The sequence below is a fragment of the Mesoplodon mirus genome, assembly GCF_964341445.2.
Source record: "Mesoplodon mirus genome assembly, chromosome: 3".
Taxonomy (NCBI): Eukaryota; Metazoa; Chordata; class Mammalia; order Artiodactyla; family Ziphiidae; genus Mesoplodon; species Mesoplodon mirus.
In genome coordinates this window covers 25,595,274-25,616,021 of record NC_138978.1, presented here as the reverse complement: position 1 = coordinate 25,616,021, position 20,748 = coordinate 25,595,274, and the positions used below count along the sequence as shown (strand labels likewise).

At 40.8% G+C, this 20,748-nt stretch overlaps 1 protein-coding gene across 2 annotated transcripts in view; it reads left to right on the top strand.

Annotated features, from left to right (window-relative positions):
* The window catches only part of TAF12 (TATA-box binding protein associated factor 12), a 28,354-nt gene that overhangs the window by 1,332 nt on the left and 6,274 nt on the right, over nucleotides 1-20,748 (top strand). For both annotated transcript variants that reach the window (XM_082613591.1, XM_082613592.1), the window contains exons 2-4: nucleotides 13,670-13,921; nucleotides 15,611-15,688; nucleotides 19,006-19,120. In XM_082613591.1, coding sequence (XP_082469717.1) covers nucleotides 13,754-13,921; nucleotides 15,611-15,688; nucleotides 19,006-19,120 — 361 coding nt within the window. In that variant the 5' untranslated portion in view covers nucleotides 13,670-13,753. The remainder of the gene's footprint in view (nucleotides 1-13,669; nucleotides 13,922-15,610; nucleotides 15,689-19,005; nucleotides 19,121-20,748) is intronic.

The following is a 20,748-nucleotide window of genomic DNA, read 5'->3' as shown; positions in this document are numbered from 1 at the left end:
GTCTTGTTAACTGTATTGACATTGATACAATGAATGTCACGAGTTAGGAAACCTTTAAATGAAGCTCCTTCCCCCTCAACAATATAGTAAGTCATTTAGAAAGTCACAAATAAGTAAAATGTACCCTTTATTTTTAGCATAAGCATTTAGGGAAGATGGCTGCTTTTAGATAAGGATGGTGGAGAAACTTGGACCAGTCACTTTCATTCTTCAGTAATATCTTTTACTGAAACTTACTCAGACTATGGGGGGGGGGGAGGTCCAAGAGGGAGGGGATATAGGTATACAAATACTGATTCACTTCATTGTACAGGAGAAACTAACACAACATAGTAAAGCAATTTTACTCCAATAAAAAAAAAAGAAACTTAGACTAACCAGATATCATCATAAGCACTTTTCAAATATTAAATCATTTAATTATCACTTATAGCCCCACAAGTTAGATATTGTTAGTCCCATTGTACAGATAAGGAAATCAGTGCAGAAGGGTTAAGTGCCTTCCCTGAAATCCCATGCTACTAAGTGGCCCAGCCACAGTCAAACCCAGTTATGTGTTTGACTAAAACTTTTTTCTGTTTTTCTAAGTGGATTCCTCGCCATGTCTCAGCTTGCTCATCAAAATAGAGGTAATAGTTATACAAAGCATGGCATTGAATGCAAGCACTCCCTCCTCCTCAAGACCCCTCTTACTATCAAGTACTATAACTTATTAGGGTATTTATGTAGTGTAGTATTTGAGGAGAACTAAATCCCTGTGTTTTAAAGAAGCATAGATATTCAAGATAGAAAAATGGGACCTGAATAGAACTTTCCCTCACACTGGAGTAAGACATATTTAATTTTAAATTTAGGAGGCCAGGGAAGACCAATTTGAAGAACAGGGGCTTAAATTGGATTAACTTTACAATTATTGTAACATGAACTAGATGATTGGGGAAACTGCAATAACTTTGTTCCCAGTGGGTTTGCCTAAACTGTTTGCAAGTGCCTATACTAAATGCAAGTGGTCAAAACTTACACCAAATTATGAGGTAAAGCATGGCCATACCACCATTTCAAAATACTTGATGGTTTAATTAATAATAGTTTATTCCTGAGTTATCATCCTCATCTACATTTGTAAATTGTACTACTTATTTCACTCATTTGTGGCTCTAGCATCGATTGAATTATTAGAATAGGATTTCTAAGTAAGTGCCTGATCAGAAAATCATTGTCTTAAAGTTGATGTGAACATAAAACATACTACTTTTGACCAAAGGCGTTTGTGGAAAGCCCCAAAGTGCTTTGGAGGTAGTACATCAGCGGTGTTTATAGCCTGCACTGTGACACATGTGTTTTGGAGGCAGAAGACAAACTTTGAAATCTGTACATTTAATTTTAAATCTTATACTAATTGTTAGAGCTGGAGGAGACTTTAGAATTTGCCTGGTTCTTCTAATTATAGATGTAGAAACTCTGGTCAAAGGCAGCTCTTATAACTCAGTGGCAGAGCTATGATGACACCTAGCCCAACTAACTTGGGTCTTCCCTGTGCCACAGTACCTCTCATCAGCCTCCTGCTGACCATTTGCCACTACTTTTTGTTTTTTAATCCACTTTTCTTTTTTTAATGTCTGTAGTAATAAGAATAGTTACAGGATGCCACCAGTACATAGCAGGATGGGTGCAACCTTTTAGGTTTAATATACTAACTTTTATAACTAAGATTTAAAAGAGGAGAGCATATATAAAATACTAGCAAACATTTTTAATTGTACTTACTATGTGCCACACATTCTTCTAAGTGCTTTAGATACTTTAGATACATAAACTCAGTGAATTGTCACAACAATGAGGTACACCTTATGATTAACTCCATTTTTCAGATGAGGAAATTGAGGCATAAAGAGTTTAGGTAACTTGCTTGAGGACATAAAGCTAATAAGTGGCAGAGTTGGTACTTGAACCCAGACACTGCCACCAGAGTCCATCCCTTGAACCACTGTACTGTACTACTTTTCTGTTAAGTCAAAATTGCCTAAACAGGGTCAAACTAGCCAAAAAAACTAGTGGAAAAAAAATCCCACATTTCTGTTGCTCTCAGGTCTCACAGACTGCAATATAATTGATCCTTTTTGGTTTATTTAGGCTGGGAAACATGAGCTTGTTTAGATACATCTACAAGCCAGTGAGGAAAGAAACAGCCAGGTAGAAAACCCAAATCGTTAAGTCATGCACCATAGTGTTAGGGCTTTTATGCTATCAGGCTGGTAGTCCCCTTTACTCCAGTATTTGTTTAAATAATAAATTCCTAAACATTTCAGAGGTAAAAGGGTTTTAAAGACAATCCAGGGAGTTCCCTGGTGCTCTAGTGGTTGGGATTCGGTGCTTTCACTGCTGTGGCCCGGGTTCAATCCCTCGCTGGGGAACCGAGATCCTACAAGCCGTGCGGCAGCCAAAAAAAAAGAAAAGACAATCCAGTCTTCTATTCCCCATTCTCTTCACTTAAAAAAAAATCTGTTAATGGAACAGATTCCCAGAGAAGACCACACTCTTCTACTGCAAGATCTCCCCCATTTTCCTACTCTCTGAAAAATTAGATCCTCTTGACACAATAATAGAGTTGCAACTGGATTTCTGTTTGAGGTACAGGGTTGTTAAAAGCAATTAGGGCTTGTCATCCTCAGCCTATCAACTACAGTTTAAGTGTGATGGGTAGGGGGAGGGAGGATAGTCTTGGTTATTTAATTGAACTCCCAGCCAAACTATCTTGTTTTGATAAAATCATTTAAGTATTTTCTACTGTAGATCACTGGGGTGTGGACTTTCCTGACTTCTTGAATCCCATAGCACATGAATTCCACATAATAGGAGCTAGTAAAGAGTTTCCTGTTATAATTGTTCTCTCAAACTGTCCCACAGTTAATGCCTCTGTTTTTACTCAGTAGTACATTCCTACCTCTTGGCATTCTAAGGAAATGAGAGTTAGAAATTCGAGTAGCCCAAAGGCAAACATGGTACATTACATAATGGAATTCAGGTTATTTATGGTCACTTCATTCCATTGTGCTTGACCAGCATCGTCTACAATTGGGCTAATGAAAGTTGTCACTGAACAGGTAATTTGGACCATTTTGATCATGTTGTGATTTTTTTAAACTTATTTTTAAATTTACACACCATAAAATTCACCTTTCTGAGGGTACAGTTCTGTGAGTTGTGACAAGTGTGTACAGTCATGTAAGCCCCATAACACTCAAGTTACCTAGCAGTTCCACCACCCTCCAAATTTTCCTTCATGCTGCTCTTTTGTAGTCACACCCTCCCCAATCCCAAAACCCTGGCAATCACTGATCTGCTCTCTATCCATATAGCTTTGCCTTTTCTGGAGGGTCATGTAAATGGACTTATACAGGAAGTAGCCTTTGGAGTCTTGCCTCTTTCACTTAGCTTAATGCATTTGAGATTATCCATGTTGTGTGTATTAGTAGTTCTTCCTTTCTGTTGCTGAGTAGTATTCCATTATATGGATATACCCATAGTTTGTTTATCCATTAACCAGTTGAAAGATTGTTTTCAGTTTTTGGCAATTATGGATAACGTTGCTATAGACATTCACATACTGATTTTTGTGTGACTATAAGTTTTCATTTCTCTAGGGTAAATACCCAGGAGTAGATTGCTGGGTCATATGATAAGTGTCTATTTAATTTTATAATAAACTGCCAAACCATTTACCAAAGAGTGCAGCATTTTACAGTCGCATCATAAATGTATGAGGGTTTGAGTTGCTCCACATCTTCTTTAGCACTTGTGCGTTTATTTTATTTTATTTTTATTTATTTATTTATTTATTTTTGCGGTACGCGGGCCTCTCACTGCTGTGGCCTCTCCCGTTGTGGAGCACAGGCTCCGGATGCGCAGGCTCAGTGGCCATGGCTCACGGGCCCAGCCGCTCCGCAGCATGTGGGATCTTCCCAGACCGAGGCACGAACCCATGTCCCCTGCATCGGCAGGCGGACTCTCAACCACTGCGCCACCAGGGAAGACCCATTTATTTTATTTTTAATTTTAGTTATTTTAATAGGTACTTAGTGGTATCTCGTTGTGGTTTTATTTTGCATTTCCCTAATGAATAATGATATTGGGCATCTTTTCATGTGTTTATTTTCCATCTGTATATCTTTGTTGAAGGATCAATTCAGATCTTTTACCCATTTTTTTAATTGAGTTGTTTTCTTATTGAATTTTGAGAGTCTTTTATATATCCTGGATACAAGTTGTCAGATACGTGATTTGTAAATATTCTCTCTTAGTCTCAGACTTGTCTTTGGTTTGTTTTTTTTTTTTTTTTTTTTTTTTTTTTTTTTTTTGCGGTACGTGGGCCTCTCACTGCTGTGGCCTTTCCCGTTGCGGAGCACAGGCTCCAGACGCGCAGGATCAGCGGCCATGGCTCACGGGCCCAGCTGCTCCGCAGCATGTGGGATCTTCCCGGACCGGGACACGAACCCGTGTCCCCTGCATTGGCAGGCGGACTCTCAACCACTGCGCCACCAGGGAAGCCCTCAGACTTGTCTTTGTTTTCATTTGCAGAGCAGAAGTTTTATATTGTGATTAAGTCCACTTTATCAGTTTCTTTCTTTTGTGGATTGTGCTTTTGGTGTTGTATCTAAGAAATCTGCCTGACCCAAAGTCAGGGAGATTTTCTCCTATGTTTTCTAAAAGTTTTGTAGTTTTACATTTTCACATTTAAGTCTGTGATCAGTTTTTAATTTACTGATATTTTGTATAAGGTGTGAGATAAAGGTCAAGGTTTATTTTTGTTGCTACTGCTATATTTTTTGTTATATTTTAAAAACAGGGGTCAGTATTACCTATTTCTTCAGTGGAAACAAACCAGATAGTAGTTTATTTTAATTTTTTTCATAGGTTACTTATGCACATATTACAGAATTTGGGGTATACAATGAAAGATAGTCCCGCACCTTGGTCCCATGGACCACCCAGGTACTACCATTCTGCTATCCCCTTCAAGACAGCCATTGTTTTCAGCTTCTTATGTATCTTTCCAGGAATAATTTATACATTTGTAATTATGTGTCTTTTTTTTTTTTGCGGTACGCGGAGCACAGGCTCCGGACGCGCAGGCTCAGCGGCCATGGCTCACGGGCCCAGCCGCTCCGCGGCATGTGGGATCTTCCCGGACCGGGGCACGAACCCTTGTCCCCTGCATCGGCAGGCGGACTCTCAACCACTGCGCCACCAGGGAAGCCCATTATGTGTCTTTTAAAAAAAATTTATTTATTTTTGGCTGCGTTAGGTCTTCATTGGGGTGCGCGGGCTTCCCATTGCGGTGGCTTCTCTTGCTGCAGAGAAGCCCGTGGGCTTCAGTAGTTGTGGTTCGCAGGGTCTAGAGCGCAGGCTCAGTAGTTGTGGTACAGGGTTTTAGTTGCCCCACGGCATGTGGTATCTTCGACCAGGGCTCGAACCTCTGTCCCCTGCATTGGAAGGCGGATTCTTAACCACTGCGCCACCAGGGAAGCCCTGTGTCTTTTTTAATAAGTGATAACAAACTATGCTCACTGTTCTTTTTTTTAAAATTAGTTATTTAATTAATTTATTTTTGGCTGCATTGGGTCTCTGTTGCTGCGCACGGGCTTTCTCTAGTTGTGGCGAGCGGGGGCTACTCTTCGTTGCGGTGCGCGGCTTCTCATTGCATGGCTTCTCTTGTTGCGGAGCACGGTCTCTAGGCAAACGGGCTTCAATAGTTGTGGCACTCAGGCTCAGTAGTTGTGGCGCACGGACTCAGTAATTGTGGCACACGGGCTTAGTTGCTCTACAACATGTGGGATCTTACCAGACCAGGGCTCGAACCCATGACCCCTGCAATGGCAGGCAGATTCTCAACCACTGCACCACAGGGAAGCTCCAGGCAGATTCTGGTTTTTTGTTTTTTTTTTTTGCGGTCCGCGGGCCTCTCACTGTTGTGGCCTCTTCCGTTGCGGAGCACAGGTTCTGGACGCGCAGGCTCAGCGGCCATGGCTCACGGACCCAGTGGCTCCGCGGCATGTGGTATCCTCCTGGACCTGGGCACGAACCCATGTCCCCTGCATCGGCAGGCGGACTCTCAACCACTGCGCCACCAGAGAAGCCCCAGGCAGATTCTTAACCACTGCGCCACCAGGGAAGTCCCTATCCTCACTATCCTGAACCTTGCATTTTCAATGAACAGTGTATTTTGAAGGTCATTTCATGAGCTTCCTCGTTTTTTAGAAACAGGTTTATTGAGACATTCACATATACAATTCACCATTTTAAAGTATACAGTTCAGTGGTTTTTTGCTACAAACAGGATTGTGCAACCATCACCACAATCTATTCTAGATTATTTTTGTCACTCCTAAAAGAAACTCCATAAACATTAGAAGTCAGTCCCTATTCCTCTCCCCCACTCCTCAGCCCTAGCAACCACTAATCTACTTTTTGTCTCTATAGATTTGTCTATTCTGGACATTTCATATAAATGGAATCCTACAATATGTAGTTTTTTGTGACTGGTTTCTTTCACTTAGCATAATATTTTCATGAGTCTCATTCTTTTTCAATCTATTATATAGTTATATTCTAGTTTGTTTAACTATATCACTTTTGATGGACATTTAGGTTGAAATTCCTTGTATGTATAGTATTCTATTCACATACAAGTTCAATTATAATATAAATTGCTAAAAATAGAACTGTGGGATTAAAACAATATATGCTTTTCTTATTTTGGTAGATACAGCCAAGTAGCTCTTTATAGAGACCTGTAACTAATTTATATTCCCCCACTCCAGCAACTTATGAAATGATTATTTCTCCATAAAATTTTCAAACACAGTATGTATAAAACTATTTCTTTTTTTTTTAAATTTATTTATTTATTTGGCTGTGCCAGGTCTTAGTTGTGGCATGCGGGATCTTTTTTGCAGCATGCAAACTCTTAGTTGCAACCACCATTGTAAAGCAATTATACTCCAACAAAGATGTTAAAAAAAAAACTCTTAGTTGCAGCATGTGGGATCTAGTTCCCTGACCAGGGATCGAACCCAGGCCCCCTGCATTGGGAGCGTGGAGTCTTAGCCACTGGACCACCAGGGAAGTCCCTATAAAACTTTTTCATCATTGCCAAATGGGGAATAAATAGTACCTTGTAGTTTTAATTTGCATTTTTATTATGAATGAGAATAAGGATCACTTCAATTATTTTAAGAACCATTTGAATTTCTTTTTCTTGTACTGTCATATTCACAATATTTCTTTTGGGTAGTTGGTACTTACTGATTTGTAGTTACTTTTTATATATAAAAGAAATTAGTCCTTTGATATATCTTGCATATACTTTTGCTAGTTTGTCTTTTGTCCTGTAACTTTGTTTGTTATGTTTGTTGCCATGCCGACATTTTTATGTTTGTGTAATTAAACATATTAGTCTTGGGCTTCCCTGGTGGCGCGGTGGTTGGGAGTCTACCTGCCGATGCAGGGGACGCGGGTTCGTGCCCTGGTCTGGGAGGATCCCACATGCCGCGGAGCGGCTGGGCCCGTGAGCCATGGCCGCTGAGCCTGCGCGTCCGCAGCCTGTGCTCCGCGGCGGGAGAGGCCACCACAGTGAGAGGCCCGCGTACCGCAAAAAAAAAAAAAAAGGAAATGGTGTTAACGTTTATGAAGTGCTTCCTACATGTCATGCAGGGCTCTGAGCATTTTATCTGTACTAATACGTTTCAGAAACTTTAAGAAAGATGGCATGGAACTCTAATTAACAAGAGGTGGGATAAATAATAATAAAAAAAAAAACTATGAAAAAAAAAACATATTAGTCTTTTCTTTTATGGCTCCTGAGCTTTGTAAAGTCATCCTTAGAAGGATATTATTTATTCTTGAGAATATTGTTTTTCCAATTTTTAAAAATTGAGATAATTGTAGATTTATATGAAGTTATAAGAAATAATACAGAGATCCCTTGTACACTTTGCACCACCAGTTTTCCCCAATGGTAACATTTTGCAAAACTGTTGTATAATTTGAGAATCAGGATATCAACATTGATACAACCCAACAATCTTATTCAGATTTCCCCAGTTTTACTTGCACTTGTTTACTTATATGTGTATGAGTACTAAGTCCTATACAATTTCATCACTTTTTATAGGTTCATTTATCCATCATCACTATCAAGATATTGAACAATTCCATCACAAGGGCCCCTCATATTGCCTTTTATAATCACACCTCCCTCCCTCCCACCCAGTCCCTGACAACCTCACTAATCTGTCTTCTGTTTGTAAAATTTGCCATTTCAAAAATGTTATATAGGGGACTTCCCTGGTGGTGGTGCAGTGGATAAGACTTCACGCTCCCAATGCAGGGGGCCTGGGTTCGATCCCTGGTTAGGGAATTAGATCCCACATGCATGTTGCAACTAAGAGTTCACATGCCACAACTAAGGAGCCTGCCTGCCACAACTATGGAGCCCATGTGCTGCAACTAAGAAGCCCACCTGCCGCAACTAAGACCTGGTGCAACCTAATTAATTAATTAGTTAGTTAGTTAACTAATTTTTTAAAAAACAAGAAAAACAAAAATGTTACATAACTGGCAGCATACACTATGGGCTCTTTTATTTATTTATTATTTTTGGCTGCGTTGGGTCTTCGTTGCTGCGCACGGGTTTTCTCTAGTTGCAGTGAGCGGGGGCTACTCTTTGTTGCAGTGCACGGGCTTCTCATTGCAGTGGCTTCTCTTGTTGTGGAGCACCAGCTCTAAATGCGTGGGCTTCAGTATCTATGGCTCGCGGGCTTCAGTAGTTGTGGCTTGCAGGCTCTAGAGCACAGGCTCAGTAGTTGTGGTGCACAGGCTTAGTTGCTCTGCGGCATGTGGGATCTTCCCAGACCAGGGCTCGAACCCCTGTCCCCTGCATTGGCAGGCAGATTCTTAACCACTGCACCACCAGGGAAGCCCCAATATGGGCTCTTTCTGAATTGGCTTTTGCTCAGCATAATTCTCTGGAAGTTCATCCAAGTTGTGCATATCAGTAGTTCATTTCTTTTTCTTGCTGAGTAGTATTCCACGGTGTGGCTATACCACAGTTTGTTTAATGATTTACCTATTAAGGGACATCTGAATTGATTACAGTTTTTGATTATTGCAAATAAAGCTATGAGCATTCGTGTACAGGTTTTTGTGTAAACATAAGTTTTCATTTCTCTAGGATAAATGCCTAGGATTGCAGTTGCTGGGTCATACAGTAGTTGCCTGATTTTTTTTCCCCAAATCCACTTCATTGAGGTATAATTTGCATACAATAAAATGTATACATTGTAAAAATATAGTTCTGTGAGTTTTGATAAATGTAGCAGCTGTGTAAGCATTACCCCACTTAAGATATAGAATGTTTATATCACCTCAGAAACTTCCAACCTGCCCCTGTGCAGTCAATCTCTGCCCCATCTGTTACTAGAGATTTGTTTTTAGATCATTAGATATTAAAATTTCATATAAATGGAATCATATAGTATTTATTCTTTTGAGACTGGCTTTTTTTTCACCTAAATATTTTAAGATTCATTCCTGTTGTTTTGTGTATTCATGATTTGGTCTTCTTTTTCCTTTTTTCATTTTTTTTAATAAACTCTTTCCTAGAGCAGTTTTTAAAATCCATTTATTCATTCATTCATTCATTCATTCATTTATTTAGGAGGCCCTGCTGAGATAGCAGTGTTAGATTTACAGGAAATTTGGGAAGATAGTACAGGGTTCCCATATACCCTGCACCCAGTTTCTCCATTATTAACATCTTACATTAGTATAGTATGTTCATTACAACTAATTAACCACGTTTGATACATTATTATTATCATTATTATTTTTAATATTTATTTATTTTATTTTTGGCTGTGTCAGGTCTTAGTTGTGGCACGCGGGATCTTTCGTTATGGCACGGAGGATCTTTCACTGTGCGCACAGACTTCTCTTTAGTTGTGGCACGCGAGCTCCAGAGCACGCAGGCTCAGTAGTTGCGGTGCACGAGCTCTCTAGTTGTGGTACGCGGGCTCAGTAGTTGCGACGTGTGGGCTTAGTTGCCCTGCGGCATGTGGGTTCCTACTTCCCCGACCACAGATCGAAACCCAGGGCCCCTGCATTGGAAGGTGGAATCTTAACCACTGGACCACCAGGGAAGTCCCTGATACATTACTATTAACTGAAGTCCATAGTTTATTCAGATCTTAGTTTTTCCATTTAGTCTTCATGTCTTTTTAGGCTCCTCTGTGACAGTACATGCTTAGATTTTTAAGAAACTGCAAACTGTTTTACAGAGTAGCTATACCATTTACATTCCCACTAGCAGTGTGTGAGTGATCCAATTTCTCTGCATCCTCGTGAGCATTTGGTGTTGTCACTATTTTTTATTTTAGCTATTCTGATAGTTGTGTAGTTATATCTCATTGTAGTTTTAATTCACTTTTCTTTAATGACTAATTTTTTTGATTGAATGTCTTTCAATTTGCTTATTTGCTATCTGTATATCCTTGGTGAAATGTCTGGTGTGTCTTTTGTCCACTTTCTAATTGAATTAATTTTTTTTTGAACTATTGAGTTTTGAGAGTTCTTAATGCATTCTAGATACTAGTCTTTTGTTGGATATGTAGTTTGTCTTTTTTTGGATATGTAGTTTCTTCTAGTCTGTAGCTTGTCTTTTCATCCTTTCTACGTGGGCTTTCACAGGGAAAACTTTTAAAATTTGATAAGGGCCAATTTATCAGTTTTTCCTTTTATTGATCATGCTTTTGGTGTCATGTCTAAGAACTTTTTGCCTAGCTAGAGCCCAAAGATTTTCTCCTGTTTTTTCCTAAAAGTTTTATAGTTGTGCATTTTACGTTTAAGTCTGTGATCCATTTTGAGTTAATTTTTGTATAAAGTGTTAAGTTTAGGTTTCTGATATTTTTAAAAGATATTCTAGGGACTTCCCTGGTGGTCCAGTGGTAAAGAATCCACCTTACAATGCAGGGGACATGGGTTTGATCCCTGGGCAGGGAACAAAGATCCCACATGCTGCAGGACAACTAAGCCTGCATGCCACAACTACTGAGCTTGTGTACCTCAACTAGAGCCCGTGTGCTGCAAACTACAGAGCCCATGCGCCCTGGAGCCTGCGCATCACAACTAGAGAAGAGAAAACCCACACGCCACAGCTAGAGAGAAGCCCACACCAAGGAAAGATCCCGCACGCCTCAACGAAGATCCCGTGTGCCACAACTAAGACCCGATACAGCCAAAAATAAATACTAAATAAATCTTAAAAAAAAAAAAAATAGGGACTTCCCTGGTGGTACAGTGGTTAAGAATGCACCTGCCTATGCAGGGGACATGAGTTTGATCCCTGGTTCAGGAAAATCCCACATGCCACGGAGCAACTAAGCCCGTGCACCACAATGCTGAGCCTGCGCTCTAGAGCCCACCAGCCACAACTACTGAGCCCACGTGCCACAAGTACTGAAGCCCGTGTGCCCTGGGGCCCGTGCTCCGCAACAAGAGAAAGCCTGCGTGCAGCAACGAAGACCCAACACAGCCAAAAAAAATTTTATTTTAAATAATAAATAAAAAATAAAGATATTCTATATTTTATCTAGTATATGACTTTATATTTAAAATTTAAATATCTGATCCATCTGGAATGGAGGAGTGTATGAAAGGAGGAGTGTATTACTCCCCCCATTCCAGATTGATCAACTGTTTAAATTTTATTTTATTTATTTTTTAATAAATTTATTTGTTTATGTATTTTTGGCTGCGTTGGGTCTTCGTTGGTGTGCGCGGGCTTTCTCCAGTTGTGGTGAGCGGGGGCTACTCTTCATTGCAGTGCGTGGGCTTCTCATTGTGGTGGCTTATGTTCATACTGATAATCTTTTTTTCTTTTTTTTCTGTACGTGGGCCTCTCACTGTTGTGGCCTCTCCCGTTGCGGAACACAGGCTCCGGACGCACAGGCTCAGCAGCCATGGCTCACAGGCCCAGCCGCTCTGCGGCATGTGGGATCTTCCCAGACTGGGGCACGAACCCGTGTTCCCTGCATCGGCAGGCGGACTCTCAACCACTGCGCCACCAGGGAAGCCCCATACAGATAATCTTTAATAAGGCTTTTTCATAGGACTTGATCTGGGAAAATAGTTTGCTTTTATACCATTAGGACAACCGTTACCATGTTAACAATCTTTTCCTTTCCCATTTCTTCCATTGGTAAGATTTGTGGGTAAGGGAAAAGGAGACGTGCACCACATATGGTTTTAAAAAAAAGTAATCCTGATGCTGTGCTGCCACCCTCAGCTGGCTCTTGGCCAACAAGTTTCTCTTGATCATTTAACCAGTGCATAGTTAGTTGCTTTTTTTTTTTTTTTTTTTTTTTTTGTTAGTTGCTTTTATTAAGGGTAAACCAGGAGAAGATGATTTCTTGTATTAGAGAGTTAGACAATTTGTTGGAGAGGAACTCAGCAATAGGGGCAAGATACAGGTACTCATTCAGGTTGCTAAGCTTTATCAAGTTCTGAAAGCATTGCCATGATTCTTGCAGGTTCAAATTCCACAATTTTGGCCAATAAAGTATTTCATATGCTGCTGGCTTATCTCTAACGATAGTGCATTCATTTTATTGGAAGAGAGTCTTAATGTTACTATTGTCATCATTAATTAATTTTAAAAGTTGTATATGAAAGAAATGGAGATGTTTTTCTTGGTGCCCAGTTGGAATAAGGAAATGTCCTCCACAGTCAGTTTGCCTGCATTCTGGTCGTTGAAGATGTGCAGGCCATGCAGCTGAAATGGTTCTGTGGCAAGGGTGGTGCTTGATGCCAGTTGTTCATTTACAGGTAGCTTTTGAAAATGGCTGCCTCTCATTTCACCGGGCTCACAGCCGTTGCTGATGTAATTAAAGATCTAGACACTCAGATAGCTGTAAGTAAGCTCCTTGAGGTCACTGTGGGTGGAACTTCCTGAATGTGCTTCTGATCTTGATGACACCAAAGCTGATGTCCACGGAGTCAGCCTCATGGCTCTAAAATTTAGAAGTCTTGGCTACTCCAGCCTAGGGACTCTGCATGTATTTAAATATTGCTAACACTCTGAGAAAATTTGCCCTTGATGACAGTGAAGAGCTTACTTTTAACAATTGCTAAAAACTGTGTTTATTAGGCCCTGACATAAGACTTAAGCATGTTTTGAAACGCCAAAATGAACTAATCTGTTTTCTGAAGTTTTGTGACTAGGTTTCAAGTATGTGATTGTGCCATGATTTATTTGAGTTTAGCATTATTTGATGTTCAAAAATAATGCATGTAGTACTTAACCAAGTATTCTATTTTTACAAAGTCTTCAAAAATGTCTTGCTCATTCTAGTTTATTTTTGTACATAAGATTCCTCATTTCATTTACTTCTTTATTTCACTTGTGTGGACTATTTTATTTAGCTTTTGGAGAAGAGATGGTTTCTAAATATCAGGTGAGAGCAATGAACATTCTTCATTCCCTCCATTTTCAATGTGCAGGTATCAAATGAAGACCCTTCAAAGTCTGACAGACCTCATAGAATTTTACTTTTAAAACTCATCCTTTATTACATGTACTTCCAGAGCTAATTCTCTTGTTTTTCTTCTACAGTTGATTGGCCTTGGTCCTCATAGCTCCAAAAAGAAACAAGATCTCGATAAGCTCTATGAGCTGAAGTCCAAAGCGCGGCAGATTATGAACCAGTTTGGCCCCTCAGCCCTAATCAACCTGTCCAATTTCTCATCAATAAAACCGGAACCAGCTAGCACCCCTCCACAAGGCTCCATGGCCAATAGCACTACAGTAGTAAAGATCCCAGGCACTCCTGGGACGGGAGGGCGTCTCAGCCCTGAAAACAATCAGGTATCATTCGCTTTTTGTTCTCTGTGGGCACCTCTTATCTGTCTTTGAAGCAGTAATACTCTGAGAGATGTCCATCTTAGCTGCTCCCTCTTCCTCTCAGACTTCTCAAGTTCTTTATCGAAATATCATGTACATTTATCAGTTTTTACTTTGTAGTATTTATGTGTATATATGCATATACATATACATACATCCATATATACACGCACTGACACAACACCTTGCCTGTGACAGGTTTTTATATATTTATATATAAATATATATGCTATATACTTGTTAAATAAAATGAAATAGTTAAATAATTAATGGATTCATTATTCATTATTCCTGTAATAAAAGTACTCTTGCCTCCAGTCTTTTCTCCTAGTTCATCTAGCTGCTGCCTTTATTTTCTGCAGTGATTCTAAAATCTGACCCCCTCTTTCTACCCATGATCCTGCTTTTGTCCTCCAGAGCCATAAGAAATAAGTATACTCTCTTGACTTGGGCCTTGTAGGCTGGGTAGAATAGGATGAGGAGACAACAGTTCAAGAGAATGGGAGAGGAACTAGCAACGGTGAATGGGGAGGGTTGGGCAGGTGTTCAGGAGACCAACCCATGATGGGTGTGGTGTTGGAGAAGAGCAGGAGATAAAATTGTATAGGTAGGATTACGGCAGAACAAACTAGGCCTATGCTAGTCAGTTTCCGTTGGAACTTTTAGTCAGTAAACAATCTTTGCAAATATTTAATAAGCTTAAAAGTAACATAATAAAAGTTGTATATCTTAGGAGGATTAGCTTGACAGTAAGGGGACAAGAAAGGTAGGAAAGGGGGCAGACCGGGAGGAACACCAAGTCTTAAGACTTTTGCAGTAATTCAAGATATGTGGCAAAGGCTTGAATTAAGTGATGGTTGAATGGATAGATCTGAGACATTATTAACAAATATTTATTTTAAAAATTATTATTTTTTCCTTATTTCCGATGTCATGCAATGCTTATCGTGAAACTTTAGAAAAAGAGACAGAATAATAGCCCAAAATTCTACCACCACCCCAAAATAACTATGGTTAGCATTTTAGTGTATGTCTTTTGATCCTTCTTTAGTGGCATATATATGTGGTATAGTATTTCCTTTATGAAAGAGGGATCATAGTTGTACATACTTTCACAAATATCGATATTTAGTTATACAGAGATGAACATGTGTTCCCTGCCCTCAGGGAGCCTTCAGCTTATTAAGTCAGAAACAGGCAAGTTTATAAATGTACACAATGATAGAAGGGTACACAGGGTACAGTGGAGGCCAAAGGAGGAAGTGGTTGCTTTCACCTGGGTGGTCTGGGAGAGCAGCAGAAAGGAGGCACTGTGAGCCGAGCAGGTAGGAAGAAGGGTAGAAGAGCTTGTCCAAAGGCAGCAGGGGCACTGTACAACTTGTGGTGGTCAGAAAATTGCAAATTAATGTAGAGTTTATTAAAACTACCTGACAGATGTTGGCCTCTCTTCCATATTGCTCTTTCTGCCTTTCCCTAGGCTACTTCTGTCTTGAGACAATAGTCTTGTAGTAATAGCACCAAGTAAGCCAGACTGATAATTCTTTGGAAAGTAGAAACCAAACCCAACAAATTGATATCCTTTCATTAGAGGGTAATGAGGTGTTTGTTTCTTTGCTACTTGGCTGAAAAAAATGTTCTCCCAATTAACTTTAGGTATTGACCAAGAAGAAATTACAAGACTTAGTAAGAGAAGTGGATCCTAATGAGCAACTGGATGAAGATGTGGAGGAGGTAAGGTGGGATTGGGTACCCCAGAGACTGTGTCCCTGAGAAATAGTATAGAATAGCCGTTAAGAGCACAGATTATAGAGGCAGACAAGTCTGATTTTGAGACTTGGCTCTGTGGGTGGGTCAGTTAACTTTTCTGAGACTCAGCTTCCTCCTGTGTTGGTAAGGTATGACATTATTTATCTACAGGGTTATTGTCAGGGTCCCATGAATAACTTATACAAATCACATGGGAGAATGCCTAGTGCTTTATACCTAACAGCACTGCTACTTTTGCCTGTCAAAAAGGGCATAGGTGGGCTTCCCTGGTGGCGCAGTGGTTGAGAGTCCGCCTGCCGATGCAGGGGACACGGGTTCGTGCCCCGATCCCGGAAGATCCCACATGCCGCGGAGCGGCTGGGCCCGCGAGCCATGGCCGCGGAGCCTGTGTGTCCGGAGCCTGTGCTCCGCAACGGGAGAGGCCACAGCAGTGAGAGGCCCGCGTACAGCAAAAAAAAAAAAAAAAAAAAAAAAAAGGGCATAGGCTGCTGCTCACAGGCAGTCACTTTCAACAATTTTAATTGTTTCTAGAACATTCCTCTGTATTTCTAAGTAATATTCTTTTTTCTTTTTTAACTTTTGGCTGCATTGGGTCTTCATGCAGGCTCTTCTCTAGTTGTGGTGAGCGGGGGCTACTCTTCATTGTGGTGCGCAGGCTTCTCGTTGCAGAGCATGGGCTCTAGGCGCACGGGCTTCGGTAGTTGTGGCACGCGGGCTCAGTAGTTGTGGCTCACGGGCTCTAGAGCGCAAGCTCAGTAGTTGTGGCACAGGGGCTTAGTTGCTCCATGGCATGTGGGATCTTACCGGACAAGGGCTCGAATTCGTGTCCCCTGCATTGGCAGGCAGATTTCTAACCATTGCACCCCCAGGGAAGCCCCTCTTTCTTTTTCTTAATTCATGTACAAGTTTTTCTGTGGGCATGCATTTTCATTTCTCTTGGATATATACCTAGGACTGGAATTGGTGAGTCATATGGTAACTCTGTGTTTTTCCTTTGAGGAACTTCCTGTTTTTATAAAGCATTCCATCCTTTTACATTCCCACCAGCTGTGTATGAAGGTTCCATTTTTTAATCTTAGTTTTTTGATAATTTCTTCTCTGCTTTTTTTCTTTCTGTGTGTAATGACGGTTGGATGTTGGATCTTCTGCATTGATCCTCTTAGGTTTTTTATCTTTTCTCTTTTTTCATTTCTTTGTAATTCTAAATTCTACTTGCTGGGGAGATTTTCCTTAGTTTATCTTCTAAATTTTAACTTTCTTTTATAATAAAAATTTTAATTTCCATGAACTTTTTCTTGTTGACTTTTTTCCCCCTAAACCATTCTGTTCTTATTTTACAGTTGTAGTATCTTATTTTTCTCTCTAAGGATATTAATTACGTTGTTTGACATTTTCTTCTTTTCCCTGCATTGTCTTTGTTTCCTCTGGGTCCCTTTTTTCCCCTTTGGTTTGTTTATTTTCCTTTTAGTGTTGGAGACTTTCTTCAAATGTCTGGTGACTCTGGCTATCCGTTCTTAAAGAATGAGCCACTAAAAACCTGATTTGAAGCAGAACTTATTGACTGATGGTCTTCGCCCAGTCATGTATTGGTAAATGATTAACAACCAGCTCTGTGGAGAAAAAGACTCTGACTTTAAGCATTTCCTGATTTCTGTGGTGTAAATATTCTCACTATGCCCTGTTTTAAGCTATCAACATGTTGTCACTGAATGCAGGATTGGGAAGAAATGCATATAATTGGCCTTCATGATCTCATCTAATCTGGCTCCAGCATACCACTGGCTTCACTTCAGAATAATTTGTCCATAGTCAACCTTCTTAATGGGGGATTCCCTAATCAGTATCTGTAAGTCTTTTCTCTGGAATCATTTAGTATATGCAGAGAAAAATCCTTTAGTCTCCTATCTGGAGGGTTTATCTCTAGCTTCTAACATCCCGGAAGCAAGGCAAGAGAAAGGGGCTGTATCTTTCTCTTGTCTCTGCTGTGTCTGCTGTACTCTCATCCGTAGCCACTCCTGTTCAGTTTTTCTGGGGAGTAAACCTACTGTGTTCTGGGTCAGGTATGTGTGGTAAGTCACTTGGCTGCTTTTGAAGTGTGGGGGTTGGGGGACTACTTTGTACAGACAAGTAACAATTGTCCAGTTTTTAGTTCCATACCTCAGTCCAGTCTTCTGTGGTTAATGACACCTCCAAATCCTAGATCTCTTAGGAGTTGCGAAGGGCAAATCAGTTCGTTCTCATTGGCGTCCCCTTTGCGTTCATTTGTGTTATACCTTCTGTCTGCTAGGTCAGTTCCCATTCTTCCTTTGTTACCTCTTTAACAAAAATTTACTTTAGAAGTTTATTGGAATATCTTGTCCATTAAGGTTTTCTCTCCTATTCTTGTTGTATTTGTGGATTTATATGTCTTTTTTTTTTCCTTTCTTGTTATTTAAATGGGTGCAGGGAAGGAGAGGAGGTCATTTTTAGAGTTGATCTGCCATGTTTAATTAGAAGTCTTTCCTTTAGATGGTATCCATTTGGTTCCATAGGAAAGATGACAATGCATTGATAGTCCAGCAGAACAAGGAATGTTTATAACTGTGGTTGTAATTTTATTTTATTTTATTTTTTTGGTCAGCAGAGGAAGCCATGAGGAAGGTATTCACTGATCAAAATTTCAGTTTTTTTAATGTAGATTTTTAACTTCAGAATTCTGATTTTGCTCTTCACACAGTCTAGGAATAATTGGTAATGAACTGGAAAGAATCCAGGATTTGGACTCAGAACCTTGAGGTTGAATCCTGGTTTTGCTGCTTAATAGTTACATGGCCATGGACAAGTTAATCTCTCTGAATCTTAGCATCCTCCTCTATAGAGTTAGGGTAAAATCTATGCCCCATTTTTTTCACAGGTTGATTATAAGGACTAGGTGAGATAATGGAAATAAAAATGCTTTTAAGAGAATATGAGGGAGTGAGGATTTAATGATTCACTTTTATTTTCCTACCTAATTCATAAGATGTGGAGGGGGTAGCGGTTGGGCTGGTTGATCGCTGCTAGGTAGAAAGTACGGAAAGTACATCCTCAGAAAGGTGTGAGTTTCTCTCAACCTGGTTAATGAGTTAATGTGTTTCTCTTGTGGTCCTCACTCGCCTTCCCCACCTTCGCTCAAATGCTGATTCCAGGCCTTCTGTTAGAAAGCCTGACTGAATATGTGATTCAAGCAGATACAGTTGTCCCAGCAACAAGAGCCTACCCTGCCAGTGTCATGGTTACTCTCGCCCACTTTTCCCCCCCAGATGCTGCTGCAGATCGCTGATGATTTTATCGAGAGCGTGGTGACAGCAGCGTGCCAGCTTGCTCGGCATCGCAAGTCCAGCACCCTGGAGGTGAAAGATGTCCAGCTGCATCTAGGTATGTGGTCTCGTTTCTCCCTGAGGTATCCACACTGTTGCTCCTCCAGGAAGCTTCATGCCGGGATCAGACTTCTGGGCTCTGGGATTTATGTATTCGTGCAATAGTAGCATTACACAGGAAAGAGAAATCCATGCATGGTAGGGGGAATGAACCCTGGCATTGGATGTGCCACTTTCTAACTGTACCACCTTATCCTTCCTACTTACTTTCTCTTAGAGCTGGTTTCCTCATTTGTATAGCAGGGATCATAATACCCCCCTTACAGGGTCGTTGTGAGGATTATGGGTTATCTTCGTAAAGTGACTGGCACAAAGTAGGAGCTTAGTAAATGTAGCTATTAGATCTCTATCATACATATAATGGTATTTTCCTTCCAGTTTTTAGCTTATTGATGTATTTTTCTCAAGAACGTTATATCCATAATGTACATATAATTTTGTATTCTGCTGTTCTACTTAATAGACACTAAATTTGAGCTTGGGTTTTTCTGGGAGATACTCATCTAACACTGATAATTGTAATCACTTGGAAATGAATAAGCTACCCCCCTGCATTGGTTGCAGTGTGATCAAAAGAAAGGGGACAGTCCATGACTACAAAGACAGTCAGGCCAAGGGAATGAGGCAGAAGATATTAAGGGATTGAGTGCAGATCAGCCCATGGCTGAATGGCTTCCTTCCCAGTGTCAGGGAGATACTGCTCCGGGAGGCGCTGGTAGTGGAGGTGGAATAAATAACACACTTCTGGTTAACATTGCTGGTATTAATAGCAAAAGACAGCTATTTCAATTATTGATTATTGTGTAACAAACAGGGCTTAAAACAGTAACAGTTGTTCGTTTTGCTCATGGGCCTGGGGGTGGACTGGGCTTAGCTGGGCAGCTTTGCTAAGGATCTCTCATGTGATTGAAGTCAGGTGGTGGCTGGGGCTGAGAGTGTTTTGAAGGAAGGCGTATTAGTCTCCTAGGGCTGCCGTAACGGTACCACAAACTAGATAGCTTAAAGCAACACAGACTGGGGGCTTCCCTGCTGGTGCAGTGGTTGAGAATCCGCCTGCCAATGGTGGGGACGTGGGTTCAATCCCTGGTCCGGGAAGATCCCACATGCCATGGAGCAACTAAACCCGTGTGCCACAACTGCTGAGCCCACATGCCACAACTACTGAAACCCGTGCGCCTAAGACCCGTGCTCTGCAACAAGAGAAACCACTGCAATGATGAAGCCCACGCGCCGCAATGAAGAGTAGCCCCCGCTCACCGCAACTAGAGAAAGCCCGTGTGCAGCAGCGAAGACCGAATGCAGCCAAAGACTAACTAAATAAATAAATTTATTAAAAAAAAAAAACAAGAAAACAAAAACACAGATTTATTCTCTTAGTTCTGGAAGCCAGAAGAACAGGGCTAAGCTCTCTCCAGTGTCTCTGTTGAAGAATCCTCCCTTGCTGCTTCCTAGCTTCTGGTGGGGGCCAGCAATCCTTGGCATTCTCTGGCTTGTAGCTGCATCACTCCAGCCTGTGTCTCGGTCTTCACGTGGGCTTCTCCCCTCTGTGTCTGTGCCTCTTCTCACAGGACACCAGTCATGCTGTATTAAGGGCCTACCCTCCTCCAGTATGACCTCATCTTAACT